This window comes from Wolffia australiana, chromosome 1 (genome assembly GCF_029677425.1).
Source record: "Wolffia australiana isolate 7733 chromosome 1, ASM2967742v1".
NCBI classification, from domain to species: domain Eukaryota; kingdom Viridiplantae; phylum Streptophyta; class Magnoliopsida; order Alismatales; family Araceae; genus Wolffia; species Wolffia australiana.
In genome coordinates this window covers 18,329,222-18,341,490 of record NC_135835.1, presented here as the reverse complement: position 1 = coordinate 18,341,490, position 12,269 = coordinate 18,329,222, and the positions used below count along the sequence as shown (strand labels likewise).

Sequence of the window (12,269 nt, the reverse complement as noted above, 5' to 3'; positions counted from 1 at the left end):
GAGATCCAACGTGCCGAGGACCGCATGGATACATCTCGACTCGTCTCACTCTGGGATCGAAGAAATCACGAATGAGATTCGTACAAAGGTACTTTGTTCAATGGTTTTTGTCGATGCCGTTCGATTCGCAAAAAGACTTCAGCTGCGCATCGTTTTGTTCTACTCATCCAGATCTAAGCCGCTAGACACAACAGTCAGCACGCAGCCAACACTTCATAGTGATGAGTGTTTCAATGCTTATCGATGACATGTACGTGACAATATCGTTGCCCGCTGAGAACATGCGCTCAATAGGAGCACTTGTTGCACATACGGACAATAGCTCCCTTGTAATGGAGGCAAGTAAGGGGAAGCGTTTTGCCCTTGTGCTGGCCCACCAAGATAGTGGGGTGAACACTCCCTCATTAGGCACGACCTCTGTTAGGTATTGGTTGAACTCATCTAGTGCTTACCTCATTGACACAAGTAACGGTGGGACTTTTTCGTATAGTGCTCTTTGGCCAAGAGTCCAACTCTCTACCTTTTGGGTGCTCAGTTTCAAAGTGCCCACTCACTGCATGCCTCGGCGAGTCACATGGTAACAAAGACCGTAAATATGCAATGGTTGCCTCTTTGACGCCTCACGGAGCACTGACCCTTTGTGGAATGGGTCCATTAATGCCGCACAAGTGATTGCATCATTCACCCACAAGACTTCTACATATTGCGCCAGCTTTTTGCGCTATGTTAGAACGATCTCCTTCATGCAACCGCCATACATAGGTGAAGAAAGTGTCCTCTTCAATTTTATGGACCACCTCCTCCCTGTGGCGCAAAGGTTATCTATGAGAAATAATACATCACATATGGTTGGTGTCACTATCTTGCAAACATGATTGATGGATACAGTGAACCGCCTAAGGATGCGACATAATTCTTTCAACAACTCCCTCTCGTCCTTCGACATCTTTGTCGACTTCCCCTTCTAGCCAAAATTCTTCGACACTTCATCAATCACATCATGTTTCTTCACGGTGGCAGATAACATAGCATAAGTGTTGTTCCAGCGGGTCGGACAGTCCAACATGACCATGTTAGAATCTTCGACTTCAGGGTCATTTTCACATGCCTTCTCATACTCCTCTCTCCATTGCGCAGAGCTCCAAATACTGTGCACTATTGTCCGCACCTTTGTAACTGCATCACCCAAATATAACAGACAGCGTGCTCCGTCATTGTCTTCAAACATTGAGTATATATCTCCATGCATGTTGTCCTCGTCGCTCTCATACTGTTCTAATGTCCTACTTACATCACCTTCATCAGTCTCTACTACGTGGGCCAAAGGAATGCCAAAGCTTTTAATTACCGCTTAGACAACAATGTTCACAATGTGTGCAACACATGGGACGTGCCTTATTGCGCTAAACGTTGGGTTGACACTCTTTATTTCTTTGCAATCAATGACAACATCCTCTTATTCGTAGAGGCATTTTCAGTAGTCACAACATAAATGTGCATAAATACATGTCACGTATAAAGTCACATGTTTAATTAAAAAGATATGTTTGATGTTGAATGATGACCTTTGGTCGCAGGCAGAATTCATCCAGGACCTGGAGAAAGCTGGACGCCATGGTGTCCCGATCATGCTTGCCGAGGATCTCTTGAATGACAAGTACTCACTCTTAGTACACCCATTTCTTGTCCACCCAATGAACAGTGATGCCTAGAAGTCTAGTACCGTTCTCCATGATCCACGTGTCTACAGTGAGGGACACTATGTCCATGTTCTCCCATAGCTTCTTCACCTCTTCCTTCATGTGTCCATGCATTTGGATCGTTCATTGCTTCATGATCTTCGCACAAGGGGGATCCAAGTCCAACTATGTCGTGTAGCGCCACAATTCTTTGAATGCAACATTTTAAATGATACTCCATGGTGAATCTGTCAAACATATGAATCGTGTAATGACATTCTTTGTTTCATCAAGCGTATGCCCTCTTATAGGTCCTCGTCGACTTGGATCTCCCTATTGTTGGTCATGTATTGCCTATGTTATACGTAGGTGATCATGGTCACCCACCATCAAGCCCTTTAGCTCTGCATGACGAGCAAGATGAAAATCTTGGAAATGTCTTCAAAATACGTTGGTGCTCTTGTCAGCTTGCCGCTTGATCACTTTTCTCTCACTGTGCGGGTTCTTCCCACGGCACAGGAAGCATGTGTGGTACCCATCAACAATGTGTTCGAAGTAGTCGATGATGACTGAACATTTTGAATGAGGGTGACTCTGTACGAAACGAGATGTTCCCAAGTTGGTACCTTGAGGACAGTTGGCTCTTGCCCTAGAGGAGTCTTGCGGTGGGGCACTACCTCTAGGTGGGTTCCTGGTTCTGAGAAGCATAATTTAGTTATCAACGATTGGTTCATACATCAACGCACGTTGATGCATTATGCTTAAAACTCTAAATAAGGTATAGCAATTTTCAAATATGTACGCAGATAATATGAGACACAATGAAGATAACACAATAGAGAAATTAAACACTGTAAGAACCAATGAGGAGTCTTGCAGCGGGCCACTACCTCTAGGTGGGTTCCTGGTTCTGAGAAGCATAATTTGGTTATCAACGATTCGGTCATACATCAACCCACGTTGATGCATTATGCTTAAAACTCTAAAGAAGGTATAATAATTTTCAACTACATACGCAGATAATATGAGATACAATGAAGATAACACAATAGAGAAATTAAACACTATAAGAAGTAAAATTAATAAGAGCTGAGAGGAAGAAAGAGGAAGAAGGGAAGACACGATAAAAAAGAGTGAAAAAGAGGGAAGAAGAGTTGAAGAGGGGAAGGAAACGATGTAGGAGACAAGATAACCGGGGGCAGAAAGAGAAGAGGGGAAGAAAATAGAAAGAGAAAAAGTTAATAAATGATGAGAAGAAGGAATAAAAACAAGGGAAGAGTAGTGTGAAAACAAAAGGCGTGGAGAAGAGTGCATAAGAGTCGAAGAGGGGAAGAAGAAGCAATTAAAGAAAATAGAAGAGCAGAGAGGTAGAGGAAAGAAGAAGAGAATTGGAAAAAAGAAATAGTAGAAGAAGATAGAATTAAAAAAAACATAAGCAATGGAAATTTTTTGAAAACATAGAAGTGTAAAAGTTAAGAAAACATGAGAAGAAAGAAGGAGAAAAGGGGAAGAGTAGAGTGAAAACAAAAGGCGTGGAGAAGAGTGCAGAAGAGTAGAAGAGGGGAAGAAGAAGCAATTAAAGAAACTAGAAGAGCAGAGAGGTAGAAGAAAGAAGAAGAGAATTGGAAAAAAAGAAATAGAAGAAGAAGATAGAATAAAAAAAACATAAGCAATGGAAATTTTTTGAAAACATAGAAGAGGAAAAGTTAAGAAAACATGAGAAGAAAGAAGGAGAAAAGGGGAAGAGTAGAGTGAAAACAAAAGGCGTGGAGAAGAGTGCAGAAGAGTAGAAAAGGGGAAGAAGAAGCAATTAAAGAAAATAGAAGAGCAGAGAGGAAGAGGAAAGAAGAGAATTGAAAAAAAGAAAGAGCCAAAGAAGATAGATGAAAAAAAACAGCAGCAATAGAAATTTTTGAAAAACATAGAAGAAGAAGAGTTAAGAAAACCTGAGAAGAAAGAAGGAGAAAAAGGGAACAGAATTCAGAAAAGAAAGAGACATGGAGAAGAGTGCAGAAGAGTAGAAGAGGGAAAGAAAAATTAATTGAAGAGACTAGAAGTGCAGACAGGAAGAAGATAATAGAGAAGGGAAAAATTAAGAAGGGAAGATAAGAAGCAAAACTGAGAAGAAAAGAGAAGATAATAAATTAAGAAGACAACAGAAGATGAAAAATTAAGAAGACAAGTATGAAAAATTTAGAAGGGAAGAGCATAAGAAAAAATAAGAAGAAAATGAAAAATTAACAATTCCCAATTGCATCGAAGAACATTAAAAAAACCAACACAAAAGTATATATATAATGGTTTAAAAGGTTCAAACTAAAAAATAATTTAAAATTAAAGCACTAGAACGTGAAAGCTGAATGCATTGAGGGATAGAAAAAATTATCGCAACATAAACTCTAATTTGAAATCAAATTCTTGAAATACATGCAATCAGGCTGGAAATTTCAACATTTTAACGAACAAGAAGAAGATGATGAGAAATAGCAGAAGAAGAAGAAGAAGAAGAAGTAAATTCCAGGGTGAAGAAAGGGAAGCATTTGAACTGTGAATAACAGGGAATATGGGGAGTGGGAGAAGGGAAGAATGGGAAGAAGAACTTACCACCGTACGCTGTCCGTCGATGCCGCTGATGCCGCCGTCTGCCAATGTGCAGTCCGCCGTCCCCCATCCACCGTCCGCCACACTGTCTGCCGTCCGCAAAGGCGCCAAAATTTTTCGAATAAAAAAACAGTTAATTATGTTATAGATGTTGGATATCGAAATTGGATATCAAAATTTGATATCCAACATCGAAAACGGATGTCGTCTTCCTATACCTGAGACGGATGCAGATGACAGCATTGAGATGGATTCGATATTGGACACCGCCATTGTAGCAACTGATATCCGGATAGCGACGAAAATTCCCTTTCCAGTATCCGATACAGCATCCGTCCCGATACTATCATCTGATACCAGTATTGGGACGGGCGATCACTAATCTAAAATAATTCTTAAAAAATCTCTAACTCTCATTTTTAATATTTCTAGCAGTTTTTGGTGTAAACTAAATTCCATAAGATTATTTATTTTCAATTTTTTTGTTAATTAAAATTACAAAAATTAATGTAAAATATTTTTAGTGTTTTTCTTTGTATTCCAGCTTCAATTTAAATCATATAAAATTATATAAATTCACAAAAAATCTAGAAAAATCCCAAAAATTAAATCTCTCATTTTTAAACTCATTTTCTTCATTTCAAGTTTTAGAAAAATTCTGAATCTAAATTTCTGCCTCTCTGTGGATGGACCCCTTACTTGCCCTTATTAAATATAGAGTATTTAAGTATAAATTTTCATAAATATTTTTGGTTATGTCTGAATTAAAACATCGACATAAAACTGCTAAATTTGGACTTATCAGCAAAATTTTTTCTCATATGAGAGAAGAAAGCTTCAGTATGTTAAAAATACTGGCAATTAGTGGTTCACTGTGACAACATCATCTATCACAGGAAAAAGCAAGTAATTTTACGTATCTAATGTATTTGACAATACATTAGTTTCATGCTACGCTATTTATTTTGTAAGGTCCATTCTATCCTCTCTTTCGTTCCGATTGACGAGAAACCAAATTACAATCAAATCAATTGTTTATCAGATGAATTGGATCTCTGTTATTACCAACAATTCATCCAAATACTCCAACATTTCTCGATTTATTGTTAAACACTCTCATTGGGAATGAGTGCTGATGATCTCTTACCTTAGTTTTCAATCGGAATTGGATCCCAGTTTCAAAACTTCAATTTTCCTCCGTTACTCAAGAAGACCTTACAGCTCTCACCGAAAAGTTTAAGACAATTTAATTGCATAGCAGTTGTTTATCCTTCAGCATAGTTGTTGCCTACAAATTGACCATTTGGTGTTTTTCAGGTATTATTGAAATTATGGATTCTGAAACCCATTTGAAACCGATAAATGTACAAAAATACACGTGCTTGCGGTCCCAAATAAAATAAGAAATAAAGCCCACCTTCAGGCTGGATGTAAATCAACAGATCGTCTTCCATATCAACATCTTCCAGATTGGCGGGCTGATGTGTACTTTCCCGCAGCATCGCAATACTTGCGCCGATTAAAACCATGAGCCGGACGACTATTCTCTGAGCGACCCCTTAGAACCAGGCCGGCTGTTCCTTCTTTGCCAGTACCCCTCGACGTTTTAGTATGAACCATCGAGATGGCGTTTATGATATCTATGTGGGTTTGGGTTGACCACCGAGTTCCGGTGGTCTTCCCGCTTTTCTTTTAAAAAAATAAAATATCCAAGGGGGTTGTCACGCGTCATTCGTCAAGGAAGAAACTGACGGTGTTCCTCTCGGTTACGTGGCCTTATTTTCTGAGATCATCAACGACGTAATGAATTTCTTTTATGCAAGGATTTTTAGATTTTGGGTTCTGCCTACCTGAAACAATGACTGGAGTAAATACCGAAGGCTGAGCCTCGCCGTTCTTTCGATAAACTTTTATATGACTTTCATGTTATCATTTTCGTTTTGGACTCCGTGACTGTTGTAAGGGCGAGAACGTCGTGGGAAGCATTTGAACGGTTGGATGGAAATCCTACCGTTACGAAGCCGCCGCTGCTGTCTCGACTTTGAGTCATCTAGCAACACGTCGTTTACGTTCACGTAATTCCCATCGGTCTAAGACGTGAACTGTTGGGTCTTCGTTTCGGCCAAGGTCTCCATCGGATTGGCTAACGATAGTGACATCTTACGGAAGGTCAAACGCCAAGGTAAACAACTTCACAATTTTGCGCCTGTAGATTACTGCGTGCTAACAGCGTCATCATAACATTTAACCTTACTCAGCCCGCTGATAGTTTCTTAAAATAGAGCTAGCATTTGCCAGTATCTGTGGGTTTCGGCTAGCGAAGGTCTTGTTCGAGGAATTTGACAATTCACTACTTTGCGGTCCGGTTCGCATTTTAAAAGTTGTATGCCCACCGTCGGGGGTCTGGGACAGAGTGAAAGGGCGATTTGATCGATTTTTATAAAAGAAAATAATTTAAAACAGAATGACTAATGTGGGTGATTGGTCACCAGGTCCAGGTTCAACACCGTTTTAAATAAAATTTTTTGGTATATAAAACCTAGTGGATTTTTGGGTCATTTGGGAATAGACTTCAACAAGAATAATTATTTATCGTTTAGGGTGGCAGTCTGGGACATGGATATAATTTTGGGGCAATTGTCTGTACGCCACGGTAAGCCAATGCTCTAAGTAAATTCATTCGTCCAAAAGTTTTTTACATGATTCACAAATAACCCTATTAAAAATAAAAACTGTGAGCCGCATGGCATGGGATCTTTGAACGTCGCATCTCATCTCCACGAACATCAAAGTGGGGAATTAACAGTCGATTTAACAGTCACTCAGTGCGGGTCAACATATAGATCATATTGTCCTTGTACCAGAATCATGTGAAGCTTTCTGGAATCCTTGAGCTAGACTTTTTTTCCGTCTTCTCTGTGGGTTAGTACATCCTACTCCAACTACGAAAGATCCAGCGAGCCCACAGCAGTGCCCGCCGTCGTTTCTCGCCGCCCGCAGCCACGCCGGCGGAGTATAATAACCCCTTCATGGGTAGAGTTACGCAATTCAGCAATGGCTTCCGTCGCCATTGACGTCGCGGGAGAGCAAACAGCCACACAAAATTGCCCTTCTTCTCCTTCCGTAAGCGTAGAGATCCCCACCGAGGAGACCAAGAACTTGCCACTGGAGGATGTGTCTAATACTCCCGTTTTACCATCGCAACAGATAGTTTCTATCGATGTCTTCCGTGGCTTTGCCACCGTGGTATGCTTTCCTATCTACCGACGAGAAGCTTGAATCTTTGAATTGGATGCAAATGATTATTATTCATAGACGTTTCTTGGTTGTGATAGTACCATGACTATCCTGGACTTAGTTGGCTTATATATTTTGGGTTTTTCCACTGATCTCCGCTGCTACTGTCGCCATTATTTACAGATACTGATCCTCGTCGTCGATGCGGGTGGTGCATTTCCTTCGATAAGCGCCTCTCCATGGACGGGCTTGACGCTTGGTGACTTGGTATTGCCCTTCTTTCTCTTCGCCTGCGGCTTCTCCGTTGCCCTATTGTTTAAGGTACTCTATTGTTGAGGCCGAAATTAACGATGACATAAGCTCCTTTGCCTCATCGTTTATTTGATAATCCTCAGAAAGTACCTGATCGTAAAGCGGCCACCATAAAAGCAGTGAAGAGAGCTATTTTGCTTTTTGTGTTGGGTCTATTTTTTCAAGGTCTGATCCTGAAATCCCGTTTTTATCATTCGATAATCTTAATTAAGAGACTTCGAAAATGTCTTTCAACTATAGATGAGGAATATTTTCATTCGTTGACTTTTTTTTTGATTTTATTCTCCAACTTTCGGTTCTTTCAGGGGGTTACTTCCATGGCCGAGGTGATGACACTTACGGAGTAGATTTAGACCGTATCCGGTTGTTTGGTATCTTGCAGGTAAGGACGAAATCTGGGGGTTAGCCATTTGTGATCCTAGCCAAATAAATCTTGTATTTTGAAGTAAACATTAGTTAAGGTTGATTAATCCCAGAGTCTGTCAGTCTGCGGGTATTTTTGGGCTCCACTGAGAAAATTAATTCTATACGAATGGAATCGGATGATTGTGATGCATGTTTTATACAAAGGAATGATTCGGGCTTATGACTGGGAGAATCTGGAGAATTCACGGCGAGGAATCTCCCTTGCAGATTTTAGATCTAGCAAGGGAGATTTTAGAAAATTCCAGAGTTGAAAAATCTGGAATTTTTCCACAAACGTCGAACCCAGATGAATTGACCTCATAAAAGTCCGACTTGGGCATAAATCTGTTGATAAACTCGTATGTCATTTTTCGAACGCTTGTTCCTCAAAGATAATTTACATTGGTTTCCTCCAGAAAACACATATACTACGCTCATTAGATCATATTTGACGATCGAATTCGAAAGTACATGCATAAGTGAATACCAATCGCAATTTTTCTAGGGCTTCTCAGCTCGCTTTATCACCCCCGCAAAGGATTCGCGTCGAAGAGGTATTATTTTTACCATCAACCTACTTCGTAGAACCATACTTTACCCTTATTCGTTGAAAGCTGGTATAAGAATTGATAGATGGCGGAGATAAGAGGAGAAGACAGACATAGAGAAACCAAGGTGGGTGAATTTTGTGTCTCTCATTGATCATTGTTAAATACATGCCTCATGTATTTATATGTGAATTGAGACAGTGATCGTTTTCTTTCACGACCGAACTACTTCCGGAATCCTTTAAATTGAGATCATATACGAGTTTCTTGTTCAAGTAAACCCCTATCTGAGCTTTCGTCAAGGACAGTGGTCGTCGTTGGCGCATTGGTCTTCCTTAATTATTGCTCTTTCTCGACGTGTCTTCGAGAAAATTTGCCGACTCCAATTTTCTTCGGTTCTTCATATCATCTGATTCTTCCAGGAAGAAAAATAACCAACACATACAATACTTTCGCCTTTGGTGTTCTTCATTGTGCCAAAAATTAGCAGGCATCGGGCGTCCACCTAAGAGATAATTGATTATACTAGTACTAAAATTTCTGCCTTACTTTCTCAGCGAATATCAATCGGATTTTTCTGTCCGGGATGACGGTGGTCTGGCTGGACAACGATGGAATTGTTGACTCTCCCTCGTCATTTGCAAGGAGATACTACCCAGAATGGTAATATTTCTCTCTTGTGTCAGGCCACAATTTTCCAGTCTTCACCCGTGCCAAATCAAATCGTAAAAAGTAGGCAAAGTACGACAAGATTAACGAGAAAACCCTCATTGACGAAAATGGATGAAACGGCTTGCCAAACCCGAATAATTTTCCAAAAATGATTGAAAATTTCTGACCTTATTGGCGATAAATGTTTTGCGAAGGGTGGTGGCTCTCGCGCTGTGTTCGATTTACATGGGATTCAGTAATAACTTGTACGTCCCCGACTGGGAATTTCATGTTCTCAAGTCAGAAGCCGTAAATAGGGTATGTTTCAACTTCATGAGCATACTCTACGTATTTCTCCCTTAACCTCGACAATAAAATAGGGGATTGAATACTCAGAAAGTTTATTCTGGTTTGTTTTCTTGATTAGGTATCTTGCGGAGTAAGGGGAAGCTTATCGCCTTCTTGTACTGCCGCTGGCTTGATCGATCGTTTTTTCCTCGGCGAGAAACATCTCAACCAGCGTCCCTCGTACGCAAGGATGAAGGTTTTCAATAATTCAATGCTTTTGACTCGATCTCTTCGTCGCGCGAGCTCTTCTGAACTTCAAATTTACAATTTTAATAGGAATGTAGTATACGTTCGCCTGCCTCGGGGCCTCTTCCCTCGGATGCGCCAGTGTGGTGTCAAGCACCATTTGATCCAGAGGGACTATTGAGGTCAGTCAAGGATGATATAATCATCGAAAATATGACGGATTTGTATTACCAGACTTTTTAATTATGGAAAAATATTTTTATGCCTTCCCGCCCTTCTGTTCTGCTAATTAATTTACGTAATAAAATTGGATATTAATCTTACTTTTTTTCTTGGACGTAAATACAGCTCCTTTACAGCCGTTGTGACTTGCTTCATTGGACTCAACTTTGGGCATGTGTACACAAACTCCAGGGTATGGCATATCATTGTTGCCGGTCGTGTTGGAGACTTTAGGATAATCAGGAAGATGTCCAGTCATCCATACAATAACATTATGTAATAGCTCACGTGAGTGTTGCGCGTGCAGGCCCATGGAAAAACATTAATTACTTGGCTCAACACCTCTTTGGTTTTGGTAATCGTGGGACTCGTTATGAAAACCTTAGGTACCAAAGTAATCGGATTTTAGATATTTCGTTTCTTTTGGAGCCCATGTGTTCTTCAACTTTATGATCTTGGCCGCTGTTCACTTCGTTTTTGCAGGTCTCCCTTTCAATAGGTCTTTGTACACAGTGAGCTTTCTGTGCGTTTCGTCTGGTATATGCGGAATTGTCTTGACAGCGTTATATTACATAGTGAGTTCCAATGTCACCTAGATCCTTCTCCCACAAATGCATTCACTTCTAAGGCCTATAGTCGTCATGTTCGATATTAATTATTATTTATGATGCTTTTGTGATCTCATCTACCTGTATTAGATAATGTTACTGAAGATATGTTGATTGTAGACTTCTTCAACTGTGGTAAATTGAGTCAAAACTTTTTCGTGGGTTGTCCCACGTTTCTTATGCAATTTTTTGGATACTTCATCGAGACATTTTTTTCATGGCATCATTCATGAATATGCAAAAAATATATTGTTAACTAATACGTATAGACGTATTTTTTGCTCTCAAACAGGTCGATGTCAAAGAAATCATGAAGCCGGTACTGTTATTAAAGTGGATCGGAAAAAATGTTCTGATTGTGTACGCGTTGTCTGCTTTGCAAGTGTGTTCCATAGTCCTTCAGGGATTTTACTGGCGCTCTCCAGAGAACAACCCCGTAATCCTCTTTGAATTTTCACTCATGAATTTTTTATGGGCTTTTCGTACTATGGTAATTGTTAAGTTTTGGCCATCCGCCTCCAACAATTGAACGCTAGTCAAGAGAAAAGTAAAATTTTATCTCAAAATATTCCTTTTTTATTTTTCAAGTTCTTTTGCCGGGCTAGTTTTTATTAAAACGCAGAAAGCTAAAGTGGAAATATAGTAGTGCATCAATGGAGTATTTTTTTTCTGAGATAGGCTTACTTGAGTTTTCTGCACTTGAACTCATTCAATGAATTCATTTTAGATTAACAACCCTACATTTATATCCTCCTCCTACCTCGATGTATTCAAATAAAAATCGGAGTTCTTAAATAAAATTGAAATGATTGTTTTGGCAATATTTTTTCGGGGCACACCCACTAAGATAACTTTTCTAATACGCCGCTGACGTTATTAACTATTGTCGTAGGTGGATCGGTTGGAGTCAGGGCTGCAGGCTCTGTTCCATTCAACGCAGTGGGGAACTTTCGTCTTTGTGCTTGTAGAGATCATTTTCTGGGGCCTTTTTAGTGGTTTCCTCCACCGGAAACGAATATACCTATGATGAATACTTGTATTATGGAACCTTTAGAATGTGAATAGATTAAACATCAATGAATCCATCCGCGAGATTTGAGATGATGCTCTTGATATTTCAATAAAACTTGTGATTAATGGAAGAAATTATTCCGAATATAACAAGACTTGACATGAGACTAATAATTGTCGGGAACCGGTAAGTTAGCACTGCGGAACAGTTTCCAAATCAAGAAGAAGACGAAATTCACCATAAATGCGGCGTAAACATGAGCTTGAGTTCAAGAACTCATAGACAAATAAAATGTAAATGGAAAAATGGAAAGGAGAAGATAAGCAGCGGAGAGCGATGACACAAGAAGAAAAAAACGCCGCAATCGTAGAAGCTTCAAAATTTTATTTCTGTATTTTCCACCTTTTGTTTATCTTGAACAGTTTCTTCCCCTTTTTTGGGCTTGCTTTGGTCTCTAAAG

General features: G+C 39.8%; 2 protein-coding genes across 7 annotated transcripts; one reads left to right on the top strand and one right to left on the bottom strand.

Annotated features, from left to right (window-relative positions):
* Positions 1 to 1,423: 1,423 nt before the first annotated feature.
* LOC144716629 (uncharacterized) lies at positions 1,424 to 6,756 on the bottom strand. 5 transcript variants are annotated; one of them, XM_078591810.1, is made up of 4 exons: positions 5,698 to 6,748; positions 4,499 to 4,630; positions 4,284 to 4,369; positions 1,424 to 2,376 (listed from the first exon to the last, which is right to left on the bottom strand). In XM_078591810.1, the coding sequence occupies exons 1-4, from the start codon at positions 5,807 to 5,809 to the stop codon at positions 2,359 to 2,361; spliced, it is 348 nt and encodes a 115-aa protein (XP_078447936.1). In that variant the 5' UTR covers positions 5,810 to 6,748; the 3' UTR covers positions 1,424 to 2,358. The 5 variants fall into 5 exon arrangements, 1 of the variants encoding a protein (XP_078447936.1); XR_013584954.1 differs by lacking the exon at positions 1,424 to 2,376 and adding an exon at positions 5,428 to 5,568 and having other exon boundaries at positions 4,080 to 4,365; positions 5,698 to 6,707; XR_013584953.1 differs by lacking the exon at positions 1,424 to 2,376 and adding an exon at positions 5,428 to 5,568 and having other exon boundaries at positions 4,080 to 4,369; positions 5,698 to 6,706.
* A 286-nt stretch (positions 6,757 to 7,042) lies between these two features.
* LOC144709470 (uncharacterized) lies at positions 7,043 to 11,898 on the top strand. Of its 2 annotated transcripts, none has more exons than XM_078583041.1 (14): positions 7,043 to 7,526; positions 7,701 to 7,784; positions 7,913 to 7,994; positions 8,135 to 8,211; positions 8,740 to 8,788; positions 9,340 to 9,445; positions 9,649 to 9,751; positions 9,861 to 9,977; positions 10,058 to 10,149; positions 10,316 to 10,382; positions 10,497 to 10,575; positions 10,673 to 10,764; positions 11,090 to 11,233; positions 11,690 to 11,898. In XM_078583041.1, exons 1-14 carry the CDS (start codon positions 7,335 to 7,337, stop codon positions 11,822 to 11,824), a joined length of 1,419 nt encoding a protein of 472 aa, XP_078439167.1. In that variant the 5' UTR covers positions 7,043 to 7,334; the 3' UTR covers positions 11,825 to 11,898. The 2 variants fall into 2 exon arrangements, with proteins under 2 accessions (XP_078439167.1, XP_078439159.1); XM_078583033.1 differs by having other exon boundaries at positions 7,045 to 7,526; positions 7,701 to 7,838.
* The last annotated feature ends 371 nt before the right edge of the window (positions 11,899 to 12,269 follow it).